The following is a 25,258-nucleotide window of genomic DNA, read 5'->3' as shown; positions in this document are numbered from 1 at the left end:
CTTAACAGAACACACGCCACAACCTGGCGGCACATGTCTACTCCTCAGAGCCATACGTGCCAGTGCATTTGTGCCTCTGCATTTTAGTGTTAGATACGTGTCTGTGGATTTGTGCCTCTGTACTTGCTCCTAACATCCACGGACACGTGTCTCGGAATTACTCAGACCCAGGGAAAGGGGGCGGACCTTGGGTGCGATGGAACCCCCTTTTCTACGCCTCGGGTTTCCCGCCCGCGGCGGGGGAAGCTTTTTGCTAACGGACCGGGCCTTGCGTTTTTCACTTTCCGGCCCCGCACGCGGGACGAGGCTCCTGTTGCCATGGCGACCTGCGCCGCGCCGCGCCTGATGCCGCTGGGCCTCTTAGTAGGCCGCGCTCTCCCCTTCCCGGCCCTGCGGTTCTCCGCGCGGCGATGGCTCAGCCGAGGCGGAGCCCCGAAGCCTCCCGGCGCGGGGGAGGCGGCGAGCGCGGCGGGCCTGTTGCGGGACGCGGCGGCGGCGGCGGAGGACGAGACGCCGTGGTCGGGGCCTGGTGGGAAGGCGCGCCGGGCTCCCGAGGAGGCTTCGGTGCTGCTCTTCCCCGGCCAAGGCAGCCAGTTCGTGGGGATGGGCCGCGGCCTCCTGCGCTACCCGAACGTGCGGGAGCTGTACCGCGTGGCCGAGGGCGTCCTGGGCTACGACCTGCTCGGCCTCTGCTGCGAAGGGCCCGGCGCCCAACTGGAGCGCACCGTGCACAGCCAGCCCGCCGTCTTCGTCAGCTCCCTGGCCGCCGTGGAGAAGCTGCACCAGGAGCAGCCCAGGGTGAGGGGGCCGGCAGGGCACCCACCCTCCCACGGCCTTAGAAAGGGGGCACCCCGGGGTCATCTAGTCCAGCCCCCTGCCAGGCAGGAGTATCAGCTGCCAGGCAGGAGCATCACCCGCTGGGGTGGGAAGGCAGGGGGCAGAACAGGAGCATCTCCCACCCCCAGGGCTTCCAGCAACTGGCATTCAGAAGCACTGACTGCCTCTGACTGTGGTGGCCATTGGTTGCCCTCTGTCTACCGCCATGCATTTGTCTAATCCTCTTTAAAGGCCATTACCTCCTGTGGGAGGGAGTGCCGTAGTTCGACTATGTGAAGCACTTGGGTATTTTCTGCCCCAAAGTCTCCCAATGTTCAGCTTGCTGGGATGCTTCGCTAGTTTTATGTTAGGAGAGAGGGAGGGAAATTTTCCTCTGCCCACTTTCTCTGTGCCAAGGGGAAAGAAGCAGGCTGTGCCACAATTGACAGTGCACACGGGGATGGGGTGCCGTTCCTGCGTTTCTCACACTTTGTGAACTGTGTATGGTGTGTCTGGATCACTTCCACTTGTTACTTACTGGAGACTATTTAAATTTCTACAGGTAGTGGAGAGCTGTGTGGCAGCTGCTGGATTCAGCATTGGAGAATATGCAGCCCTTGTTTTTGCAGGAGCCATAGACTATGCAGAAGGTATCAAGAAAATATCCTTGCGCTCTCATATTAAATGTTTATCCTTTAGCTAACATCTTTTCAATGAAAGGATAGCATGTAGCTCTGGCTGATGGCATATGAAAGGGGGGCGGGGGGCCATAGCCCCAGGCACAGAATTTGGGGGGGGAACCAGGCACCCGGGTCTCTGGGCCCCGGAGCCCAGCCTCACTGCCGCATCTCCAGCCCCCTTGCTGAATGGCTTCCTGGCCAGCGTTGGGGGTGGGGTGGGATTCACACGCCACGGCTCCTTGGCCAGGCTCCTCCCTTTGCAAGTGGGGAGGCGTGTTGCGGTGGCCCTGCTTTGCAATGGCTGGGCTGGCACAATAGGTTTTGTTCACCCTCCACACCCCGCCCCTTCCTCAACTTTATGTGTTACGTCTTTGTGTTATATAACTAATAAGTAAGTAATATGTTCTCCAATTCTCCGAAAATACAGCAGCTGAAAATGCAAACAAGTTAAATTTGCACTTTCTTTTGCTGTTTTTTTTTTTTTTTTGAGAATTCAGAATTAGTTAACCTGATGAGGAGTATGTCATATGTAAAAGTGCTTCTTTGAATAGAGAATTATAGTTTATGTTACGACTTCCGGCGGCGACGCCATCGCCGGGTGGTCGAAGGCTGCTTCGGGTCTGAAGCGCCTTGTCCATCCCGGGGGTTAGGAGCCGCGCTACCGCAGCGCGCGGCTCCGGTTGGGGTGCGGGAAGAGCGTCCCGCACCCTGGGCTCCCCGGCTGCGCCCGCGGAGGCTCCGAACCCTTCCCCTGCCCCCCTGTAAAGGGGGAGTGGGGGTGAAGGGACAACGGAGCCGGGCTTACGGGGATATGCCCCAACCGGGATGCAAATGCGGCGGCAAAGCCCGCGGTGAGCGTCTAAGTTCTACCTGTGAAGAATGGAGCTAAAGGAACCCGGTGGTCGTGAGTAAATAATCTTGGCAGAAATCGTGTTTTTGGAACGATCCGGGGGGAAGGAGAAAGGCAGCCTGCCTCCCTCCCTTCGAGCCTAAGAATTTAACCAATTTGAGGGATTGCTGCCACAGAACTGGTTATAAAGTATTTAAAATCGATACATGAGACTGGCAAACTTTTTTCTTGGGAAGCTAACTAGCGGAAAATATCTCTATTTAAAGTTGCGGTGTTTGCGCTCCAGCTTAGGAAAATGGTGACGAACAAAGAGACAGGAGAAGAAATATGATACCCACTTCCTCCTCCTCTGCCAGTATGCTGGGTTTCGTCCTTGAACTGGTATTGAACTCTGGACTAACAGACGAACAAAGGCTCACTGCCTTGAAGGTGGAACTACTTTACAGAAAAGTCAAAGTCTTGTGTGGGGGTCTGAAATGGAACCAACTGCCCACAGAGGAGGCTTACAAAACTTTTGACACTCTGGAAGAAAATCTTGTCAAAGAGCTGAGAGGATGGATGGAAAGATGGGAAGAAATGAATGAGCTACTTCGGAGAAGAAATTCGCTTGTTGGGGGTGGCAGCCCCAAGGCGATGTCAAGATTTGCTATATCCAGTCCCCGAGGTGTGAGCTCGGGGGCCAGGGACAGAGAATTAAGGTATTTACAAGAAGAAAAGGAATGCTACAAAGAACCGGAGAAGCTGAGAGAGGGAGAGTTGGATACCTCGGAGCTCGTGGCAAGGAGAGCTTTGGACTGTGCCTGGATCTGTGGACGTTGGGAGAGGGAAGTTGCATGGAAGTTCAGTGCTGATGCCATCAGGAGAAGAAGAATGGACAGAGGGGGTGTGGGGTGAAGTATTAAGTAAAATCTAAAGTAATCTGTTATGGTATTTTGAAATCGGAGGGTGAACACTGTCAACAATAGTTTGTTTTATTATTTGTTTGAACATGAAAAGAGATATTTCAAGTCTTTATGTTATTAGCAGCAGTTCAAAGGATAGAAGAGATAGATTTGATGAGGATGATTTGTGAGGATTTATGAGGATGTAGTATAAATAAAGTCAATTTAAGTGGTTTAAGTTTATAGATTAAGATGATCAAAATTAAGATGAAGATTAAGATGAATGTTTTACTTTATATATATAATTAAGTTTAATTTTTTAAATGAAGAGGTTAAAAAGTAGATTATGGATATAAACTCGAAGGTGAAAAGGCAGGGGAAGTCAACTGTCAAGATTGGAAAAAGAAATTTTTTTTTTTTGAGATGTCTAATTAAGAAGAAAAATCATGGCAATTTTTGTATTAGATGTGTAATTGTATTTGTTTTGTATGTGTATAAATGTAGGTGTGGTTAAGGTTGTATGTTGTTATAAGTAAAAATGTCAATAAATTCTTATAAAAAAAAAAAATAGTTTATGTTACAAATAAGAGTCTTGCAGTCTTGCACATGAATTGATAAGCTTGAAATCCAGATCAAGTCCATATAATGTGTACAAGAGTATAAGCAACTTTGCAGTAGATATAATGTGAGGATGTTTTGTGCAGTGTTAATATCTTCATAGACATATTGAGAATATGTTGTAAGATTCTGAATGTAAATATCATTGCTTTCAGGAAAGAGTTGCTTCAACTAGTCTGAAATATAGCTTCTATTGACATAAATGCAGTTTTGAGCAGACAGTAGCTTGGTTCACCATTATGCCAAATCATGACTTGTATGAACTCTAGTAACTCAAACCATGGTTTGAGCTTCCAAACACCCTAAAACATGGTTTGAGCTTCCAAACACCCTCGCTTCAAACTGTGGTTTCTGATTGTTGGCTTGTTAATTCAGATGTGCCAAAGCATGGCTTCATTGGACTTCACACAGAACTATGTTTTAGCATAGTGTGCATGAGCCCAGCTTCTTTGGCTTGTGTGCCTTCCCTTTCTCATCTCCCACACAGTTGAGGAATTTGCTTTTTGTTGTGTCACCTGGAGAGAGAAACTTTGGTTAGCGTTCAAGCCATAATTTCAGAAGCTGGCTTGTTGAAAGTAACCATCGTTAGTATGAACCACAGTTCCCAGCTCTGGTGACATGGGAAGCCACATTTAAATAAAAGCAGAAGTGAACACTTCAGTACTCTTCTCACCTGTGGGACTGTGCAAGCCTGGGAGGAGGCTAGACTTGTTTATGTCATGCTCAATGATAGTTTGGTGTGATGTCCAAATGACTAAATTTCCTTAGGCATGGCATGGCTTGGCATGTTATGTGAGTGCAGAAGAAGAAGAGAAGAAGAGTTGGGATTTGATATCCCGCTTTTCACTACCCGAAGGAGTCTCAAAGTGGCTAACATTCTCCTTTCCCTTCCTCCACCACAACAAACACTCTGTGAGGTGAGTGGGGCTGAGAGACTTCAGAGAAGTGTGACTAGCCCAAGGTCACCCAGCAGCTGCATGTGGGGGAGTGGAGACGCGAACCCAGTTCCCCAGATTACGAGACTACCGCTCTTAACCACTACACCACACTGGCAGCCTATCTATGTTAACTAGAGTGAAAGCATGAAAAAAATATACATTTGGTTCCCTGTTGCAAGAATCCAAATTGGGTCCCAGAATCTTCTGCACCACATGCAAGTACTGTGGTGGTCAGTTTGATGCAGAAAAGGTTCCCTGGAAGTAAAAAGTTTAAAAGCTGCTGTATAATAGTTACATGGAAACATGCATTTGAGTTTGTAAAGTCACAGCCATTTTTCTTTGTAGCGTCCATTTAGCTTATGCTGACGTTAAGTCCTCTTAGAATTTCTTTCTTCTCTTTAGCCTTATATGCAGTGAAGGTGCGTGCTGAAGCCATGCAGGAGGCATCAGAAGCTGTCCCAAGTGGAATGTTATCTGTTATTGGCCGACATAATTCAAATTATGTCACTGCTTGCTTGGAAGCTCGTGAATATTGCAAGTCATTGGGCATTGAAAATCCTGTATGTGAAGTTTCAAACTACTTGTTTCCAGGCAGCAGAGTCATTGCAGGACATTTGCAGGTATTATTTCAAAATAATGGTTCTGAATATCTTGGAATTTGTGTGGTTTCTAGCAGCATTGCTGGCGGCCAAGAGAACAGTAGTACTTAGTCATATTCTGTATTTTGGGGGAAGAAGTTTGGTTGCTTGTTATAAGAATTATATTTTTATCCTGCTTTTTTACATGCAAAGTACCTATACTAATAGCCATCAATTGATATATTTATTATTATTAGTAGTTTTTTTTAAATAAGCACATTTAAAATCCTTTCACAATAATAAGAACAATAGTAATGAGAATAGCAGAAGAACAGCATTAAAAATAAGTTAATGTTTGAAATCAAAGGGGCAATGAAAAGATTTTCACTGATTTCTAAAGGGGGAAGTACAGTAGATTTACCCAAACAGGTCTTACAGGCAAGTGCATTTGCAGTGGAAAAAGGCCTGCCCTCCTCAGACAGAGATGATATCAGGGCCAGGTGACCTCATAGTGAAAGGGGTCCCCTGGTTTACCTGATTGCAAGTGTTTTCTAGCTTTAAAGTTAAGCATCAGTACCTTGGATTGAACATAGGCACTGACTGGTGGAGCTCCTTAATACTCCCATTGCATGCTGTTCTGCTAACCCTGGCCAACAGCTGTGCAGCTACATTCTGAAGTTTCTGAACAATATTCAAAGGCAGCCGCTTGTAATTGGGATTAGAATTGAAGCCTGTCACCTGGCTACAGGATCTAACCGACATGCACTGATGATGTAAAGCACATGTAGCAACCCAGTGCTTTCCAAATGTTTTGAACAAAGCTCTCCTCAGCCCCAGGCAGCATGGCCAATAGTCAGGGATGATCAGAGATGTATTCCAACAACATATGGAGAGCACCACATTGGCTATCCTTGGTATATAACAAAAATGGAAGCACAACATATGCAATTCAGCTATAAAAGCCACCCGCCAACATTTGGGTAGCAAAGTCTAAGCCAGGACTTTACTTTTCCCTACAAAGTTTTAAGTCTCTGTTGTATGCTTTTTATGTCCTTTATTTTCTTCCTCTTGGAGGCATGCGTCCTCTGACTTGTAGGCCACAATGAATTTATAGGGTTCTCATAAGAGCCAAATGACATTAACAGCAGTTCTAGATTGAAGGCAGTAACTTGTGGTTCAGTGTTCTGTTTCGTTTTTATTTCAGGCGTTGGAGTTTTTGCAGCAAAATTCGAAAAAATACTCATTTGTGAGAGTGAAAATGCTGCCAGTCAGTGGTGCTTTTCATACGCAACTTATGGAACCAGCAGTGGGACCTTTGTCTGAAGCCCTCAACTCAGTTAATATTCAGAAGCCTCTCATCCCTGTCTATTCAAATGTGGAAAACCGGAGATACAGTGAACCGAAACAGATCCGGCGCTTGTTAGTGAAGCAGTTGGTTTCCCCAGTGAAATGGGAGCAGACTATGCATGCCATCTACGAAAGGAAAAAAGGAGTTGGATTTCCTTATACTTATGAAGTGGGGCCTGGGAAACAGCTAGGAACAATCCTAAAAGGCTGCAATTTGAAGGCCTGGAAGTTCTATAAACATATTGATGTTTCAGAAGATGAAGAAGCATAGAGATGTCTGTAGGAAAAGTTTTCATTTTAAATGGATTTCTTATTAGGTAAAAATGAAATCATGCAAGCCCTGGAGGAAGACGCAACATAGTCTTTTGGAGAGGGAGCTGTATAACGTTGTGCCATTGCAACTAGCACAGAAGAATTGCCTGTTACCTCAGAGGCCACTGCCTCACTTCTTCAGACAAACAGATTTGACCATGACTCATCAATTACTTTGCTACAAACTTTTGAACGAATTGTTTTATATAAGCCTGATCAATAGTGCCTGCATTGGCCAAAGAATCGTGGTGACTTATGCTCAGTGTCTTGCTTTAACTTTTAAGAATCAGTGAAATAATAAAGTTAAAATATTTTTCTTTGTTTTACATACCATTTTTTGTGGGTGGGAGATCTGCATTTGGTGTATAATTGGTAACTGTAACTCGCCCCACTGAGATAATATATTGGATGCAGTGATTGTGTGACCCATTGTATGCTATCCATGCATAATGTCCCATTAGTGTTTTAGAATACTCAGACTCACACTATTAAGGTCCCCATTTTGCAAAGTACCTGATCAGTTTTCCTTCTGGACATGAGTAAAATTATAAATCGGGCGCCACAGGTTTTTGGAGAGTTGAGTCTTACTGACTGGATGCAGAAAAGGCTCTGCTAAAGACCATGTGCTGTAGCCAACTGAGTAGTACTCAGAATAGACCCATTGAAATAAATAGGCTGAAGTTAGCTGTGCCTTTTAATTTCAGTGGATCTTGTAAGAACATGAGCTCCTTCTCTGTAGCTGGTAACAGCATTGGTGTTTAAGCATCAGGAGTTTTTCTTGAGACGCTTCCATCTGTTCAGGAGATGTCAAGAAAGAAAAGCTGGGAAATGTTACATGGCACCCCAGGCCACTCTCAACTTACATGGGGGTTGTGTTCCACAGAGAACAGCTATAGCCAAAATCACATATAGTCAAAGCACATTGGGTTCAACAGCAGGTGGGATTGCCAAAGTTTTCCCCCTCAGATGCCCACCACCTTTTTAAAATATACAGTATTTTTTTACCGAGCACGTAAAGCTGAATGTGCAAAGTTAAGTGTGTAAATTGCAAGTTACCTGTATTCTTGCTAACAGCCTTCCAATATATGTTTGCTTTTCAGTCAACTCAAAAGCATAAGGGTAGTGCAGCTCTGTGTTGTGTTAAGTGGCTTACAGTGCAATCTTCTGCCAGTCTGAGAAAGGACAGGACTACAGGGAAAACACAGGATATTGGTCCAATGAGGATGCTGCATAAAAAGTGAGTGAAGGAAATGTTACCATCCCACATTGAACACTTGCTGTGGAAACACACTTAACAGTGGATGGATTTTAGATATTCTTTCTAGAATCATCTCAGGTAGTCTTCTGCCAGAGGATGGCAGCAGTGTGTAAATCATTTCTTAAAGCTGAGATAGGTAAAAAAAAACCTGCTGTTTTCTTTTGTAGCAAATACAAAATATAACAGTGCTTTTTGTTTGTGTGATACCCGTGGGTTGAAATAAATCTCAGTGTGCAAAAGCACTGAACTGCAATTAAAAAAAGTTAGTTCCTGGATCTTCCTCGAGTCACAAGTCAGCGAGTTACAAACTGAAAGATAAACTACATCTTTCAGAGTAAATTATATATTTTTTGAAACGTGGGATTTCAGTTCTAATAAAACCAGTGCAATGTGGTTTCTTGAATCCTGGCTATTAAACAACAACAAACCACTTCTAGATATGAACATCCACTCTTAGAGCTGAGCTCTGCTGCCATTATTGGTAGACATGGTATATTTAGGGCAGGATCTTATTGCTAGGTGTGAGCCAGCAGTAGAAGGCTTAGGTAAGCTGGCACAGGACTATAGCCAGCATAGGACTGCACAGTTCAGTGTTATCTACAGTGTTATAGAGGTACAGTTTCTATGAAGAAATTGTTCATTGTAAATCTGAAACTGATTTTCTTCTAGCCTGTCAGGACAAATTCCACTCTTGATGTGTGTAAACATTAACTACAATAAAGCCCAGAGGCCTCTGTATACTTTATCATAAGGGTGTGGCATGATATCAGCTCAATGTTCAAATTCCTGTTTTGAAGCGAATTCTTGTTTTTGAAGCAAGAGTGTGTCCTACAAAGAAACACTGATTCTTTGCTTTTAGAATCTGATTGCTAAAAAGAGCCTTGCAATAGCCCCAGCAGCAGCAAACTGGTGGAGGAGGCCTGAAAGGTGTCTTCTAAAAGTTCTGTGTCTTTCTGAACGTTTTCCTGGCAAACTTTTGTCAGTGTTGTCATTATTGGCATATATATTAATAGCAATTCCCATCATCCAGGTGTTGGTGCATAGGTAGCCAAATCCATATAAGAGGGTGGTATTTGCAGACTTGGGGAAGCTATGAAGTAGCAGAAATACAAAAAAGGACAAACTTTTAGGGGAGAAAAGCTCAGGGAGGACACTGGCCACCCCTGCAGCATAAGTTGGCCTAAGGATTTCAAACTGCTAGGTGGGCAGGAGCTAGGACCGAGCAACGGGAGCTCACCCCATCGCAGGGATTCAAACCGCCAACCTTCTGATCAGCAAGCCCTAGGCTCTGTGGTTTAACCCACAGCCCCACCTGCATCCCTGACCACTGGAACATAGTATTGTGTTAACGCCAGCATTTTCAAGTTTTGTACTGATAAACTTTATTGAATACAGGTGGCAACCAGAGCCCCTACATATATTGGCCGAGCACACATGAGCACAATCAAATGACCAGCATCAGAAAGTAAAAAAAACACCACTATTTTAAGTCTGTGTTTCTTCAAGCAGAGGACCAAACCTCATGGGGACCTTCTGAGGCTTCATGCAATCAAAAACAATGGTACAACGTAAGAAATCAGTATGTGTGCCATTAAGACATTGCCTCTGTCAAAAGCTACCAGCCAAGAGAGCTCAAGTGTGTTGTCAACTTCAGGTGTCAGTTCTAACATATATCCATATAAAGCTTGAAAGAATGACACTAGGGAGAAAAGAAACAACTAAATGGGCGCAATACTAATATTAGGAGTCTGCGGCAAAGCAGTCTCTGATATTCGTGGATGAAAGTAAGAGTCCTGCAGAGGAGAGAGATGGCTGGATCCGTAAATGGGATGTGTGCAGAATGGATCGTGCTCAAACATACATTGAAGAAATTAATGTAATTAGATTTGACAATTATATTTGGAACATCAGTTTTATTTCTCAAGTCTTTTAAGATCTCCATTAGATATTTTACAGTGCAAGTGTTAAAAAGGATGGCCAGCATACCCTTCTGTCAACTTTCCAAATTCCTTTTAAAAAACAAAAAAACCCTCTCTTTTTGAAATAAAGTATAAAAGTCAGACTTGAATCACTTGAACATACATATTTCAAAACAAGCAATTCAGGTAGTTATCCAGCAACAACCCCATATCAATATTTATTTTAAAAGTATGAAAACAGCAGTGACCCAGCACTAGCCTACATTTTAAATAGAAAAAAAAGTTATCCATAGCTAACTTCTTAAAAAACAAACAAAGCAAATGCCACCTCCTGGGTGAGTTGAAGATTGGTCAGAGTCCAGCAGTGACCTTCAATTGGCAACTCTTCTGACTAGTCCTGCAGTCCGTAAGTGACCAGACCCCACATCAAGATAGCAAGCAGCGCGGCTGGCCACCATTTCTGGCACACGCAGTTCAGAGGGAGCCAAAGAATCTGTTTAGGAACAGAATAAACAAACTGATTAAAAACCACAAGAATTAGAGAATGAGATCAGAAAAAAAAATCACCTGCAGTAGTTCAGGGGTGACTGACCTGAAGCCCTGGTTTTGGACTGCAGTTCCCCTCAGCCTCATAAAAAAGGCATTTTTGTTTAAGAAGGCTTCCCCGGAAATGTGCCCCAGTCATTTACAAAATATTAATTGTACAAATATAGGAAAGCTTCTATGGCTTGCAGGAATGCTTTCAATGGTTTTTTGAATCTGCTTCTTTTGCACGCTATCTTCTCAACACTGTGCACAGCTTTGATTCCCCCAGGCTGTGGAGTGGTTTATCAATTTGTACTGTAAAATAAATGATGGGAGTTGGAGTCCAGCAACGTGGGCACCATGTACCGGTACTTCCTCAGCTGCACCAGTTCAGAATTCAGGAGCAGCAAAAGGTTTGTTCTTCAGATCTTGGGATTCTCTCCCACATGAAAAGCTCCCTGATCGCAAAATGCTAGTGCTGCTTAAAAAAAAAAAAAAAATCATAGGAAATGCCTTTGTTAGGACCAACCAATCTACCAAGTGTAGTTCTGATGGTAGCGTTCAAAAGCTTAATTGAAAGGTAAAGCCTTTGCTCTTCTTCACTGCTAGGGGCAAGGGCACAAAGTGAAGAGGGGGGGAATTCCCAGGGACAATTCACACCCCAGCCGGCACCTCTTTAATCTTCTACCCTCGGCCAGGAGATATAGAAGTATAATCAGTTGTACCAACAGGCTAAAAAACAGTTTCTATCCATGGGCTGTCAGGCTGCTGAACGAAAAATGTTATTGTGCAACTGACGTTCGGGGTTGGTGTGTTGTGCGACAAGCACACAGAGTGCAATGAGATTGAGTGTTTGGGGGGGGCACGGTTAATTTCATTGTACACAGGTTGTACATTGACAATACAGCTATTATTATTATTATTATTATTATTATTATTATTATTATTTATTAGGATCAAGCCGGCCCAGTAGCATTCCCTAGGTTTAGATGCCACAGCATTGTACAACTAAAACGGGCTTAGGCAGTGCTGCGATGGACACCACCCATAACCCCTTCAAGAACCACTCCTAGCTTCACAAATAAGAGTTTAACTTTTCTAAAAAGGTAACTATAGAAAGCCTACAATCATCATTATTTTTTGCTCCCTTGGAAATTTAGGGAAGACGGAGGAGGCAAGAGTGATTAGTTAATGCAGTATCAGCCAGCGAAAAGCATAACACATTAGGCTGGATTTTGTACCCATCGAGACTGATGTGAAAATATAGCCAGTTGATTTTAATGAGAATTTGAGTGCAAGATTGTACCCCTATCTGGGAGGAGATCTCATTGAACTCAGTAAGCATATCAGAACTGACTGCCTCTCTGGATCCAACCCATAAATCCTGTTTTGCACTAATTTGGGGGTTATAGGGAAGCTCACTGTTTTCTGGCATTCACTGGCAACGGTCTGTGCATTTATACGGAGGTCATCCTGATTTGCTATTACTGTAATACTTCTCAAGGAAACACAAGCAAAACTGGGCAGGAACCTAATAGCAGTATAAGCCACAAACCTTTATAGTTCAGTTCTATGAAAACCATCAGGCCAAAGCACAAAAGTGTGCTGAACTGCATGGTGACCATGCAATTCTATTTAACTTGGGAGTGAGCCCCATTGAACTAAATGGAGTTCAGCTTACAAGGAGACAAGCATAGGACCACTGCAAGATTCCAAATTCCCTTTCCAAATTTCCCTTTCGACCTCAGTCAAAAAATTGCAAATGCAAAATACGAAATTTACCCAGTTACAGTCGAGAATCTTCTTTCTCCAGCCACTGTTCAAAAAACTCCCAAAGGCTTTCATAATACTTCTAAAATTACTCCAGATACAAGCGTGGAAAACATTGGCTGCTATCCTATTGAGAAACAAAATAGTCGGGAGAATTAGAATTTAGTTCAAAATAAACAGGCATTATGGAAATGAATCCTGAGCTCCAAATCAAGTATTAAATGCTTCTAATCAAACAATGCTTCTAATCAAACAAGTAGGGAAGTGGGTGGCACTGTGGTCTAAAACACAGAGCCTACGGCTTGCCAATCAGAAGGTTGGCAGTTCGAATCCCCGCAACGGGGTGAGCTCCCGTTGCTCGGTCCCTGCTCCTGCCAGCCTAGCAGTTCAAAAGCACGTCAAAGTGCAAGTAGATAAATAGGTACCGCTCCGGCGGGAAGGTAAACGGTGTTTCCGTGCGCTGCTCTGGTTCGCCAGAAGCGGCTTAGTCATGCTGGCCACATGACCCGGAAGCTGTACACCGCCTCCCTTGGCCAGTAAAGCAAGATGAGCGCTGCAACCCCAGAGTCATCTGCGACTGGACTTAATGGTCAGGGGTCCCTTTAGCTTTAGCTTTACGATGTCTATAAGCCACCTGGTGGCTTGAATGTGAATGTAAGATGAAAAGGACTCTAGCCCAGCATCCTGATCTCCCAAAGGCCAACCAGATGCCTATTAGAAGCCCATCTAGAAGCAGGACTCTCCCCTTCATGACACGGCCTCTGATTCTGCAGGCGTCACAGTTATAATGACAAGCAGCCATTTTCACTGTGATCCACCAGAATCCAAAGTTCACTTTCCTGCTCAGTCACCTCCAGCTCAGACCCAGTTGGTATTTTTTTTGCCTCAATGTGCACTAATTTACACTTGCTTACACGGAATCACACTTGCAATTTTAATACCTACAGGTGAAACTCGAAAAATTAGAATATCGTGGAAAGGTTTCATTTATTTCAGTAATTCAACTTAAAAGCTGAAACTAATATATGAGATAGACTCATTACATGCAAAGCGAGATATGTCAAGCCTTTATTTGTTATAATTGTGATGATTATGGCGTACAGCTGATGAGAGCTCCAAATTAACAATTTCAACTTTGGGGTTTTCACCAGCTGCACGCCATAACCATCACAATTATAACAAGCAAAGGCTTGACATATCTCGCTTTGCATGTCATGAGCCTATCTCATATATTAAACTCCAGTAGCTAATGAAAACAATTGCTTACATAAATGGACTTTTCCACGATATTCTAATTTTTCGAGTTTCACCTGTAGTTTGCAGAGATCCCTCTGAAGCTTCTCTCAATTCATTTAGTTTTTACAGCCCTAAACAGCTGGGCATTATAAGCAAACTGCATATCATTTATGAACAAGTTAAAAGCACATTAAATAATGGGCATGATAGGAACTCACAGGATAATGATTTGTTCTGCACCCTGGTCAAGTGGCCAATTGCACTCCTGCAAACAAGTGGGCACCTAGGCACCATGAGGACTCTTCTAGGCACTGAGGCAAAGAGGCAATTTATTCCCTTTTGAGGATGGAACATAACACTTCCAACTTCAGGTTGGGTAGGTTATTTTTTATGTTCCTCTACACTTAAATATGAAACACACAGTGCAAATAAAAAGTAGCAACACTTACAAAGAAAGTTTATTGCCTTGTCCGCGCCTTGCCATGCTCATTTTCTACTTGCAGAGAGGTTTCGTTTGTTTGTTTGTACGAACTGGTGAGCATTTAAAAAGCACTTGCTACTGAAAGAGGCATTTCAGAATTAGAATACAGAACCCCCCCCCCTAGGCGGACCTTACCCCTTTGCAAGATGAAGCAGTGAATCTTCCAGTTTCCCAGTGTACATCCTGTTACACTCGTCTCCTATCATTGCAAGCTGATGTCCAACTTGGGTTGCAGCCCTGGAAATGTTGAACACACATGAAGATGATCCTTCATTACGGATCTGTCCCAATGCTGAACAAATTGACAGGCAACTTAACTGATAAATGACTGAACATAGATAATGCATAAGCAGCTTGTGGTTGCCCTCTCAAAAATGATATAAGAGAACTGAAAAAGAAACAATTAAAATGGTCGAGAGGCTGGAGCAGCTTCCCTATGAGGAACAGCTAAATGTTGGGACTTTATAGTTTTTTTTTTAAAAAGGAACAGCGATGGGAGACATATAATTAACTGATGGAACTCATTACCATCTGATGGGGTGGTGGCCGCTAACTTAGATGCCTTTAAGTGGCTATAATCACTGTATGAAATGTTCACATACTGGGGCTAGATGCCTCTAAGTACCAGATTCTGGAGTTAAGTAACAAGTGTATTCATGCTCTGGTTACTGCCTGGATCAAACAGACTTTGTTCTGATCAAGCAAGGCAGGTCTTGAGATTCTTAAGTATCTTTGTTGTTGTTGTTCAGTCGTTCAGTCGTGTCCGACTCTTCGTGACCCCATGGACCAGAGCACGCCAGGCACGCCTATCCTTCACTGCCTCTCGCAGTTTGGCCAAACTCATGTTAGTAGCTTCGAGAACACTGTCCAACCATCTCATCCTCTGTCGTCCCCTTCTCCTTGTGCCCTCCATCTTTCCCATCTTAAGTATCTACAAAGGAGCAATTCTTCAAAATATTAACAGTAAATAAATAAATGGTTTTTTTAAAAAAACCTCCAGGTTGCTGTGATTCTTCCACCCCCTGAAGTCCAATAAGCCACCATTAGGCTATTCTATGTACAGGGAACTCCTCACTTAGGCGGGGGTTATGTTCCAGGCCCCCCCCCCCACCTAAGCGAAATGCGTGTAATTGGGGAGCTCTGTTTTCTGTTCCCTCCCCTCCACTTTTGTTTGGAAGGGGCAACAGAGATCTAAGGGGCAACAGAGGCCCCCTTCCTTCCCCACTTGCCCACAATCTCACCAGGAAGAGCAGGGGAGCAATGTAGCAGAGCCTCTCCGGCCAGAAGCGACTTCTCACCCATCCGCTGTTGAGCAGAGAGCTCCCGTGTGCCATTTTGAAAGCGGCGGCTCTGTTAAAGCATTCTAAATCTTCTCTTTACCCAGGACATTCTTCTTCCGCTTGGGGCGCGCCAAGGATGATGGCCGAAAAATTCCATCGCTCCAATTCTCATGGGGGGTCATTTGAGGCTGAGATGGGAGTAATCAGCCTCCCAAATCTTCCCAGGGATAAGGGGAAGACACGGCCTCATCCGCGGTTGCTCGTTAACCCGGCTTCGATCTCGGGGCTGGGGGGGGGGCACTGGATACAAAGCCCCCGAGAGAATTCGGCTCTTCTGGGCACTGTCTCCCGAGCGCCCCGAGTTCCATATCTTAAGATGAAATATTGGATTTAGGATTTGGACATGCTTCAAACGAGGAGGGATGAAATATTTGGCTAAACAACCCAGCCTCTGAGGTGCTAAAGAAGATTGAGAGGAAGAAGGAACAGGACGGAAAAGGGGTGTGTGTGTGTGAGCCCTCCATGTTACTGTCTTTTTTCCCATTACATTATATTACTGGGCAAAATCCCCCCCAAGAAGGACTGTTTTCATCATTTATAACAAGCGAGACTTGAAAGTTTGATATTCGTGGACGTAAGATGGAAAGCGGCAGCTCTTTTAAAGCATTCTAAATCTTCTCTTTACCCTGAACATTCTTCTTCATCTGGCAGATATAGAAGGGATTCTTCCCAGGGGAGCTGCCACCCCTCAGAGCACCTTGACCCCAGAGAGGCTGGAGACGCGGCACAGTAGCAGGGGGTGGGGGCGTGCAAGCCAACGCCAGAGTCCCAAACTACAGGAAAAAATCATCTTTGGCTTCTGGGAAGGGTCTCCTCACAAGCCACGAGGACTCTCCAGCTCTCTCCTGCCATTTCCAGATGTGAATAGATTTATTTCTCGCTGTAAGTGGGTGGGTGCCTGTATATATTTAGAAGATTTACATATCCTCCCTTTCAGCTACATGGTCCCCAAGACAAATAAAAACACATACAATAAAATATAGCAACATCACAATTAAATACAGAACAACCGCCTCTAACTGTCCGACCCCTTGAAGCATCATTACAATTGCCCCCATAAATGATTGACAGGAGCCTCCTGCCCTGCTTGTAAGGCTTTCGCAAAACGCTGGCAGGGCCAAACCATGGTGGTTTCAGCAGAGTTGTGTCTATGCTCTGATTCCATGGTAGAAAAACTGGCACATAATGCAGAAATAAGCCTCCTGACAATCTTTTGTCTTTTTTTTTTTAAAAAAAAAACTTTCTAGTCTCTTTTTACTACTCTGTGAAGCTATGTTTGAAAATGCGCAGGCAACAGCCACTAAAATCTAGATAGCTACCGGGATGGCTGAGGGACAATGGCTGCAGTACCTTATGACAAATTCTGCATACTGCCTTAATTTGCATAATTAAGGGATACAGAGTTTGGATTGTCAGGTCAGAATTTGATTCCCCCCCCCCCCAAACGTACAAATCCAATTCTGCTGTAGATCAGAATTCTCTTGTGGGAAGGAAAGCAATGTGCTAATTAGATAAGGTCTTATAAAATCATGTAATCTAAAAAGCTTTTTTGATGCTTGCTGAAGACAACATTGTGAATTATTAAGGGTTTGCTGTTATTTCTAAATAACAGCAGGAATGCTTTGATGGTGTTTCCTGCTTGGCAGGGGGTTGGACTAGATGGCCCTTGTGGTCTCTTCCAACTCTATGATTCTATGAAAGCTTAACAGAAGCAGTGCCTGTGTGTCCTTATTGCAGAGCAGTCAATGTGACTGTTTGTTGCTGCTAATACATGCCCTATGGCAGATGGGCATATGATGTGGCCTGACCCTGTGTCAGACCACCAGCACATCTCGCTCACAATTGCTTCCTCCGACTGATAACAATTTGCCAGGGTCTCAAGAAGAATCATTTCAACTGCGAACTCTAAGAGTTGAACCTGGGACTAGAGGTGGGTCTTCCTCACCATAAAGACTAAATGAATTTATTGCAGTATTTTGTATTAGAGCAAAGTATTTGATAGGTGCCCAATAAGCATTTGGATTCGCACAGAATTTGTCTGATAATGGGGACAGGAGCCCAGCAAAGCTTATGCCACAAAACATTTATCAGACTGCAATCCGATACTGAATATAAGCCCTATTTACAGTCACGGGGGAAAGTGCACCCTCTTTGAATTCTGTGGTTTTTACATATTGGGACATAACAGCAATCATTTGTTGCTTAGCAGGTCTTAAAATTAAGTCAATACAACCTCAGATGAACAACAACACATGACATATTACGCTGTGTCATGATTCACTTAACAGTTAGAAAGTTAAATGTTAAAGTTCATGACAGTACAATTAGAAAAAAGACTGAACAAGTATGGTTTGTTTGGAAGGGTTTCCAGGAGAAAGTCTCGTCTCTCTAAAAAGAACATGGCAGCATGGCTTTGGTTTGCAAAGTTGCATCTGAACAAACCATGAGGCTTCTGGAGCAATGTCCTTTGGACAGATGAGACCAAAGTGGAGATGTCTGGCCATAATGCACAGTGCCATGTTTGGTGAAAACCAAACACAGCATAGCAGCACAAACACCTCATACCAACTGTCAAGCACGGTGGTGGAAGGGTGATGATTTGGGCTTGTTTTGCAGCCACAGGACCTGGGAACCATGCAGTCATTGAGTCAACCATGAACTCCTCTGTATACCAAAGTATCCTACAGTCAAATGTGTGGCCATCTGCTCAACAGCTGAAGCTTGGGTGAAACTGGGTCATGCAACAGGACAATGATACCAAGCACACCAGCAAATCTACAACAGAATGGCTGAAAAAGAAAAGAATTCAGGGGTTGCAATGGCCCAGTCAAAGTCCAGAGCTCAACCCAATAGAAATGCTGTGCAGGACCTTAAGAGAGCGGTGCATAAACAAATGCCAGCAAACCTCAATGAACTGAAGCAATGCTGTAAAGAAGAATGGGCCAAAATTCTTCCAAGGAAACAAGCATTGGATTCCACCATTAGTCTTTAAGACAGGCTAGTAAATGACCACTTGCCCATGGCAAGAATTGCCTACAAGTATGTGAAGTATGCAAGTTTTTTCTTTGTAAATTGGAGAACAGTGTTGCTTTCCTCTTTATTCTGTTTCATGTGGGCAGATGGACTAGAAACATTTTGGGAAACTCAATTGCAAGGCTACATCTTTGGTGTGTCACACTGTCACAGGGTTCTGTAGTCTTTTATATCCTTATGTCAAGGTGTGATAAAAGAAAAATAAAGGACACATCTTTGAAATAAGTGTGCTTTGCTGCTGAGTTATTCCAAGCTTCCAAACAAAAATACAGTTTTAACGAGAGAGTTTTATGCACTGATCTGTAGGTTAAGCAGCTTTAAAAGACAAGGTATCTAGAGAATGCAGTGAAGATGACTTTGTCAGCTGCTCTTTGCAACAGCTGGGCTTGTTATGAATGACTGTTATTTGTGACCTGGAGACGGGAAAGACTGCTAGATATTTCATGGTGAGGTCTAGATAATGCAGATCGGCAGAAATGATAACACTGGATTTTCACTCATCTAACATATATTGTAAGAACTGACCTCATACAAGCTTAAAAACCAAACAGTTACCAGAAGGAAAAACAGAGTGTTAATACCATGTGATACCTGATATTCATCTCCATTTGCTCTGCGATGTCTACAGATCTGTTGTGACTGTTCCATTCTGGAGCTGCATTGACATTGTTGTGGCTGGAGAGAAGGAAGTGTCTGGAGTTTTGTCCCATTTGGGCCATGGCTTCTTCTAGCTGTAGAAGCTGTAATAAAATTAAACGTAATCTTTTCATATTGGTTAACAATGCCTTTGGCACACAGCTACAGCTAAAATGAACAAACATTTCTGTCTGAATACAAGGCAGCTACCTGCCTTGTATTCAGACAGAAATGTTTGTTCATTTTAAGGTTAGACTCTGTTTTTACGTAAAAATGTATTGGGAAATGATATACAATGAATTGAAGAAAATGTTGAAAATAACATTTGTTAAACAACCAGAAGCCTTCCTGTTAGGTATTTTAGGTCAAGGTCTGCCGAAAGAGAAGAGGACATTATTTATGTACGCTATGCGGCAAGAATTCTGATAGCACAAAAATGGAAGACTGGAGAAATTCCAACTAAAGAACAACAGCAAGAGAAATTGATGAATTATGCAGAACTGGCAAAGCTGACAGATAGACTTCGAGAAAAGGACAACAGTGGTTTTGAAAAAGAGTGGGAACCTTTTATAATATATTTGCAGAAACAAAGAAAGACCATTGACGATGGCAGGATTTAAATACACGCTCACATCTTTATTAACAAAGAACATTTAAGATAATGAAGAAATGATATAGTGGATTTTTGAGAAACAGCAGTATGTAATAAGGGAGAAATAAACCAGAAGTGGAAGCTGAGGGAAGGGGCGAAGTGATGTAATATGTATGTTACTGATATGAGATATATGTAATGATAGGGGGAAAAGTGAATAAAAATTTAATAAATAAAATAAAAAGGTTAGACTCTGCAGCAGAACCCAAAGAATGTGTTAATGATAGTGGTTAGTTTCTTTGGGCTGGATTCAACTAACTACTTGCGCTAGTGGGAGCCAGAGTGAGTCCTCCTAGTGAATGGTGCTCCCCTCCCCTTTCCTACCCCTGCACCTTCCCCAAGTTGGCTTGGGGGCTTGGAAGAAACCCACAAACAGTGGATAGGGGCGGTCGCTCTGTCAGGCAAGCAGAAATGCCTGCACTTGCAGAGTGATCTCCTTAGTGCTATTGTTAATCCCACCCATTAACTGCATATTTCAGTTTTGCAAAACGAAAAATCTTTTCAGCCATCCTTAGCCGTTGCTTGGCAGTTACCACTATGGGTCTCTGGTAAGACACTGTTTGCTTGTCGCTTTAACTGTTTTGCCGGGCATACACCTCTTCTTTTCCAGAGGCTCAATTCAGCCCCCTTCTCACACACTTTTGTCTTTTCGTTGCTAACTATATGAGGAACCATTTGAGATGCATCTGTGCTGTTGGCAACACAAAACCAACAGGTCGTTCATATCACACAGCTGAAATCAGCTTGGAAGACATCTGCTGCAACAAACCTGCTCTTCAATATATCCAAAGAACCACCCAAATTCCAGTGGCAACCCTGAATAAACTGGTCAACTGAGCTCTGGACTTCAAAAGTGCATCCACGCTGCAGCATTCGCTTATCTGTGTCTAGCTAGCTCCTCAGTCTGAGCAATCTGCTCTAGTTTGAAGACACTGCCCAGCTGGCATCTTCACCAGTGGTGTAGGAAGGGCGGGGCGTAGGGGGCGCTCCACCCCGTGTTCCAGGGGAGGGGGGGTGATACATCTCCGGCCCCTCCCCTGCCGCCCAGCACCCCGTCCGTTGCTCCCGCGGGGAGCCAGCAAGCGAGCGGCAAGTCGTGGGGCTGCCCGACCCACCACTTGCTCGCCGCCTCGCAGCAGCGCCGGCCGGATGCATCCGGCTGGCGCTGCTGCTCCCGCGGTGAGTGAGCAGTGGGTCATGGGGCTGCCTGACCTGCCGCTCACTCGCTGGCTCGAATCCACTACGCATGCCTGGAATTCCAGGCATGCGCAGTGCATCCGATGCGTTGTGGCATCACGACACACACATCGTGACGTCACGACACACGCGCCGTGGTGCCCCGCCCCCCAGGGGGTTGCCTCCATGCCGCCGCCCCGGGTGCCGTGGAGGCTTGCTCCACCACTGATCTTCACCTCTGCTTGACTTGATGACAATTGTGCCCTTTGACTTCATTGCTTCTTGCCTGCTACAGTAGACCAAGGGAGAGGAGATCCCAGTTTTGTTGGGATCAGCCTCAGTGATCAAATTCTTCTCTTTTCAAAGGCCAGGGTAAAAAGGTGCATCTTCAGCAACCTTTGGAAGCTAGATCCTGCCATCACCATTAAGGCCTCCTCACAAGCCCACAAGCCGCCTCTAATTTTCTACAAGGCAAAGAGCCATTTTTGCAGCCTTGTTCACACGTCACTTTGACTCATGCTTTAAACCAAGTGGTCCCTTCCAGCTCTACAGTTCTAGGCTTCTATGAGCAATGTGCTCAAAAAGCTCAGCTCAAAACAATGAGCTCCATTCCTCTCCAGCTCCAGGTTTGTTATACACTCGTTTGCTTATAGCAGCAAGCCAACTTTTGGTTTGTTTCCTCTGTGTTGCTCATTCGCATTAAATCACTTCAAACTATGTACCAGTTACAGGTGGGTAGCCGTGTTGGTCTGCCACAGTCAAAACAAAATAAAATAAAAAATTCTTTCCAGTAGCACCTTAGAGACCAACTAAGTTTGTTCTTGGTATGAGCTTTCGTGTGCATGCACACTTCTTCAGATGATATATCTGAATTCAGATGAAGAAGTGTGCAAGCACACGAAAGCTCATACCAAGAAAAAACTTAGTTGGTCTCTAAGGTGCTACTGGAAAGAATTTTTTATTTTATTTTGTTTTGACTTCAAACTATGGTTTAACGTGTTCTGCAAACGGGCCAATTAGAGTGTTGATCTAGCATCTGAGAGACCAGGGTTCAAATTTTCACTCACCCATTCTCCCATGCCATTCTTTTTCATGGTGATTTTTTTATAATCCCCTTAAGTGTATTATTTGTTTGTTTGTTTGTTTGTGATGTGCGGGTGAGAATATTCTGAGACTCCTGCAGGAACATTTTAAAAATGCGTTTAAAACAAGAGCAGAAATGTCTATTTGTAGAAAGCCAAAACTGTGTTCTGAAAAGGACTGAGAATAAGCCCACGTGCCTCAGAAATCAGACATGCAAACAAGTCGTACAACACCAGGGCAAAACTGCAAAGCACAACATATGCCAGCTCACACCTGTTATGGTAATATAACCCTCCCTTTGGCTAATAAACCAACACAGATATTTGCCTACGCAGTCCAGAATTCAGCTGTAAGTTAGTATGCCGTTTTTCCAGCCAACTTGTTTAAAAGATAAAGCAAGGAAGATGGAACCAAGAGGATATGCAGATTTATGATTCCAAGGTGGCCAGGTGCCCTGGCTTAAATGAATGCTGATAGCATGGAAGATAAATGCTTTATTTGCTTCTGGAATTAAGTCAAACCATGTTGCCCCCCCTGCATTTTTGGAGGAGGCCTAAACTGGTGCCCCATGATCAATGAGGGTGGAACAGTTTATCATGCAGAGAAGCGACGCAGCTCAGTGTAATCGAGACAGCCCCCAGTTCTGATCTCACCTCAGCCAGCGACTGAAAAATAAGACCTTAGAAACACCACTATTCTCTCAGCTGCAATAAAGGGGCTAATAAAGCTGCTCAAATATATTGGGTGGCTGGAAGGACTATGGAGATAATATACGTGACGGGCTTCAAGCACTTTAAATGCATATATCATATCAATAAGTATATGATTCTTAGGTTCGGTAACAATAAAGCTATAGAACAAGAACCAATATTGGCCAGGCCAGCCTCTAGTGGAACCAGGCCAGGCATGTTGGAAAAATGACTTGCATGCTTGAAAATGGATTAATTCTTCTCTTACTAAAGACACCCTGCAGAGTGAGAGTGCCAGAAGTCCAGGCTCATCGAGCACAACTGAATTCCACTTGTCTACATTACTTTTCAGATAACTGTCTGGTGAGATCACTTCTGTATCTGGTGGATGCTATCAAAATATTCAGCACAGCATCTGTTCCAAAATTGCTACGACTTGACAACTGTTCTGAAAAACTGGCTTCTTGCTGGTTCACAATGCCGCATTTGGCAACGCCTCACGGTTCTTTTGAAGCTTTCCTCCGCCCCGACATTAGGCAGGGATGGAGCCCCTCTGAAAGCCTTGGAGATAAAGTGCAAGGAACAAGCACGATGCCGTGCTATTACCCTTAAGGAACAGAAGATCTTCCAGAGGAGCAGGGCTGTTCACAGGGAAGGAAGCAGAACGGGGACCCACTGACAGAATCAACTGGAAGATGTCCCCTTGTAGCAGACTGCCGTGGTCCAAGAACACTGCAGCACTATGAGGGAGAGTGTTGTGGAAGTAAACAGAACCAAGGGTGAAGAAAGGCATAATCTAGTGCATTCTTCACACACACACACACACACACACACACACTGTGTTATAAGCCTATCTAAAACTGCAAGACAGATGTACACAGCAGAAAATCAAAGGCAGGGGACTTTCCCCCCTTTTTAGTTTGGAGTGCCACAGATAAGTGTAGGCTACCTGAAGGAGCGTCTCCACCCCCATCATTCAGCCCGGACACTGAGGTCCAGCGCCAAGGGCCTTCTGGCGGTTTCCTCACTGCAAGAAGCGAAGTTACAGGGAACCAGGCAGAGGGCCTTCTCGGTAGTGGCGCCCGCCCTGTGGAACGCCCTCCCACCAGATGTCAAAGGAAAAAACAACTACAGTACCAGACTTTTAGGAGACATCTGAAGGCAGCCGTGTTTAGGGAAGCTTTTAATATCTGAAGGACTATTGTATTTTAATATTTCGTTGGAAGCCGCCCAGAGTGGCTGGGGAAACCCAGCCAGATGGGTGGGGTAGAAATAAATAAATAAATAAATAAATAATAGCAACCCATTTATATTGTCACCACTAGCATTGTTTTCAAAGGGTTTGCAGAGCTGCTCTGGAGGAGGGAGCTATGGGTTCAGAAGCATCAATTAACAGGCATATTCCACAGGTAGTCCTATAGAAGCTTGGAAGCCTGATCTGTTTGTATAAGAACTTTCCTCCAATGCTCTTGCTCAAAAAAGGGAACTTCCAGAAGGGGTTTCCCCACAGCAGACCCCTGCGTCAACCCACCCCCACCTCGAAAATCCTCTCCAGAGGGTTGGGAGAACCAGATGAAGGCAGCTTTGCTCTCACAATGCAGTCTCCACCCAATCCTCCCCATGCAATTGCCTCTCCCTCTGCAGCTTTCCCATGCCGCATTGCAGACCTCTTCCTGAAAGTCCTCTGCAGTGGAGAGGAGGGGGAGAAAAATCCCCTTGTGTAAACATCATCGAAGGACTGCCACACTGGATATTGACTGACTTATTTATGGGGCATGCTTTTTGTACTAAAATGGTCCCTGCATTTGCAATGTAGAAATGCATGACATAAGAGGAAAGAGGAGGAGGAGGGAAGAGGAAAAGCAAGATCAACTTACAGTTCTTATTGTACAGTTATATAGGTCCCGGTTGCCCTGTGCTTGTTAAAGAGCAGCCCCTCGCTATCAGCAACCTCCAGCCCTGCCCAACATCCATCAGATCCAGGAGTAGAGCAGGTGGCAACATACAATCCAGGAGGACAGTGCTACACTCAAGACAGGTGACTTGATGGCAGTCAGAGACCAACTTAAGTTTCCTAGCATCCCAGAGTAATTTCTTTTTTTCAGAAAGGCATAGTTTGAAAGTCATTGAAGAAGGCAACTCATTCCTCCAAAGCTAGGTACACCTGAATCCTGAAACAGATGCTGAATCCTGCAGAGACTGGGGTGCTTTGTGTCCTCATGTCCTGGAGGTGAGAAGATGACCTGCTGCTGGAGGCTCAGTTAGCCTCGGTGGCTAGGAATGCCTTATCCCTGCTCCGGCTGGTTTGCCAGCTATGGCCCCGATGGGCAGCGATGGCTTGGCCATTGCATCCCATAGAATCATAGAGTTGGAAGAGACCACAAGGGCCATCCAGTTCAACCCCCAGTCATTCCCACATGATTTCTGGAATATAAAAATG

The 25,258-nt window shown here is 44.4% G+C and overlaps 2 protein-coding genes across 2 annotated transcripts in view; one reads left to right on the top strand and one right to left on the bottom strand.

Moving 5' to 3' along the window:
* Window positions 1-340: 340 nt before the first annotated feature.
* On the top strand, window positions 341-7,341 carry MCAT (malonyl-CoA-acyl carrier protein transacylase). The gene is made up of 4 exons (XM_033148312.1): window positions 341-798; window positions 1,379-1,466; window positions 5,186-5,403; window positions 6,566-7,341. The coding sequence occupies exons 1-4, from the start codon at window positions 346-348 to the stop codon at window positions 6,977-6,979; spliced, it is 1,173 nt and encodes a 390-aa protein (XP_033004203.1). The 5' UTR covers window positions 341-345; the 3' UTR covers window positions 6,980-7,341.
* A 2,984-nt stretch (window positions 7,342-10,325) lies between these two features.
* Window positions 10,326-25,258, bottom strand: part of LOC117046229 — a 28,697-nt gene continuing 13,764 nt past the window's right edge. The window contains exons 4-7 of the mRNA XM_033148026.1: window positions 19,174-19,322; window positions 14,345-14,446; window positions 12,505-12,619; window positions 10,326-10,690 (exon numbers count right to left, since the gene is read on the bottom strand). Coding sequence (XP_033003917.1) covers window positions 10,589-10,690; window positions 12,505-12,619; window positions 14,345-14,446; window positions 19,174-19,322 — 468 coding nt within the window. The 3' untranslated portion in view covers window positions 10,326-10,588. The remainder of the gene's footprint in view (window positions 10,691-12,504; window positions 12,620-14,344; window positions 14,447-19,173; window positions 19,323-25,258) is intronic.

The sequence above is a fragment of the Lacerta agilis genome, chromosome 5 (genome assembly GCF_009819535.1).
Source record: "Lacerta agilis isolate rLacAgi1 chromosome 5, rLacAgi1.pri, whole genome shotgun sequence".
NCBI classification, from domain to species: domain Eukaryota; kingdom Metazoa; phylum Chordata; class Lepidosauria; order Squamata; family Lacertidae; genus Lacerta; species Lacerta agilis.
Note: the sequence above shows the minus strand (reverse complement) of the source record. Positions and strands in the feature narration are given on the sequence as shown.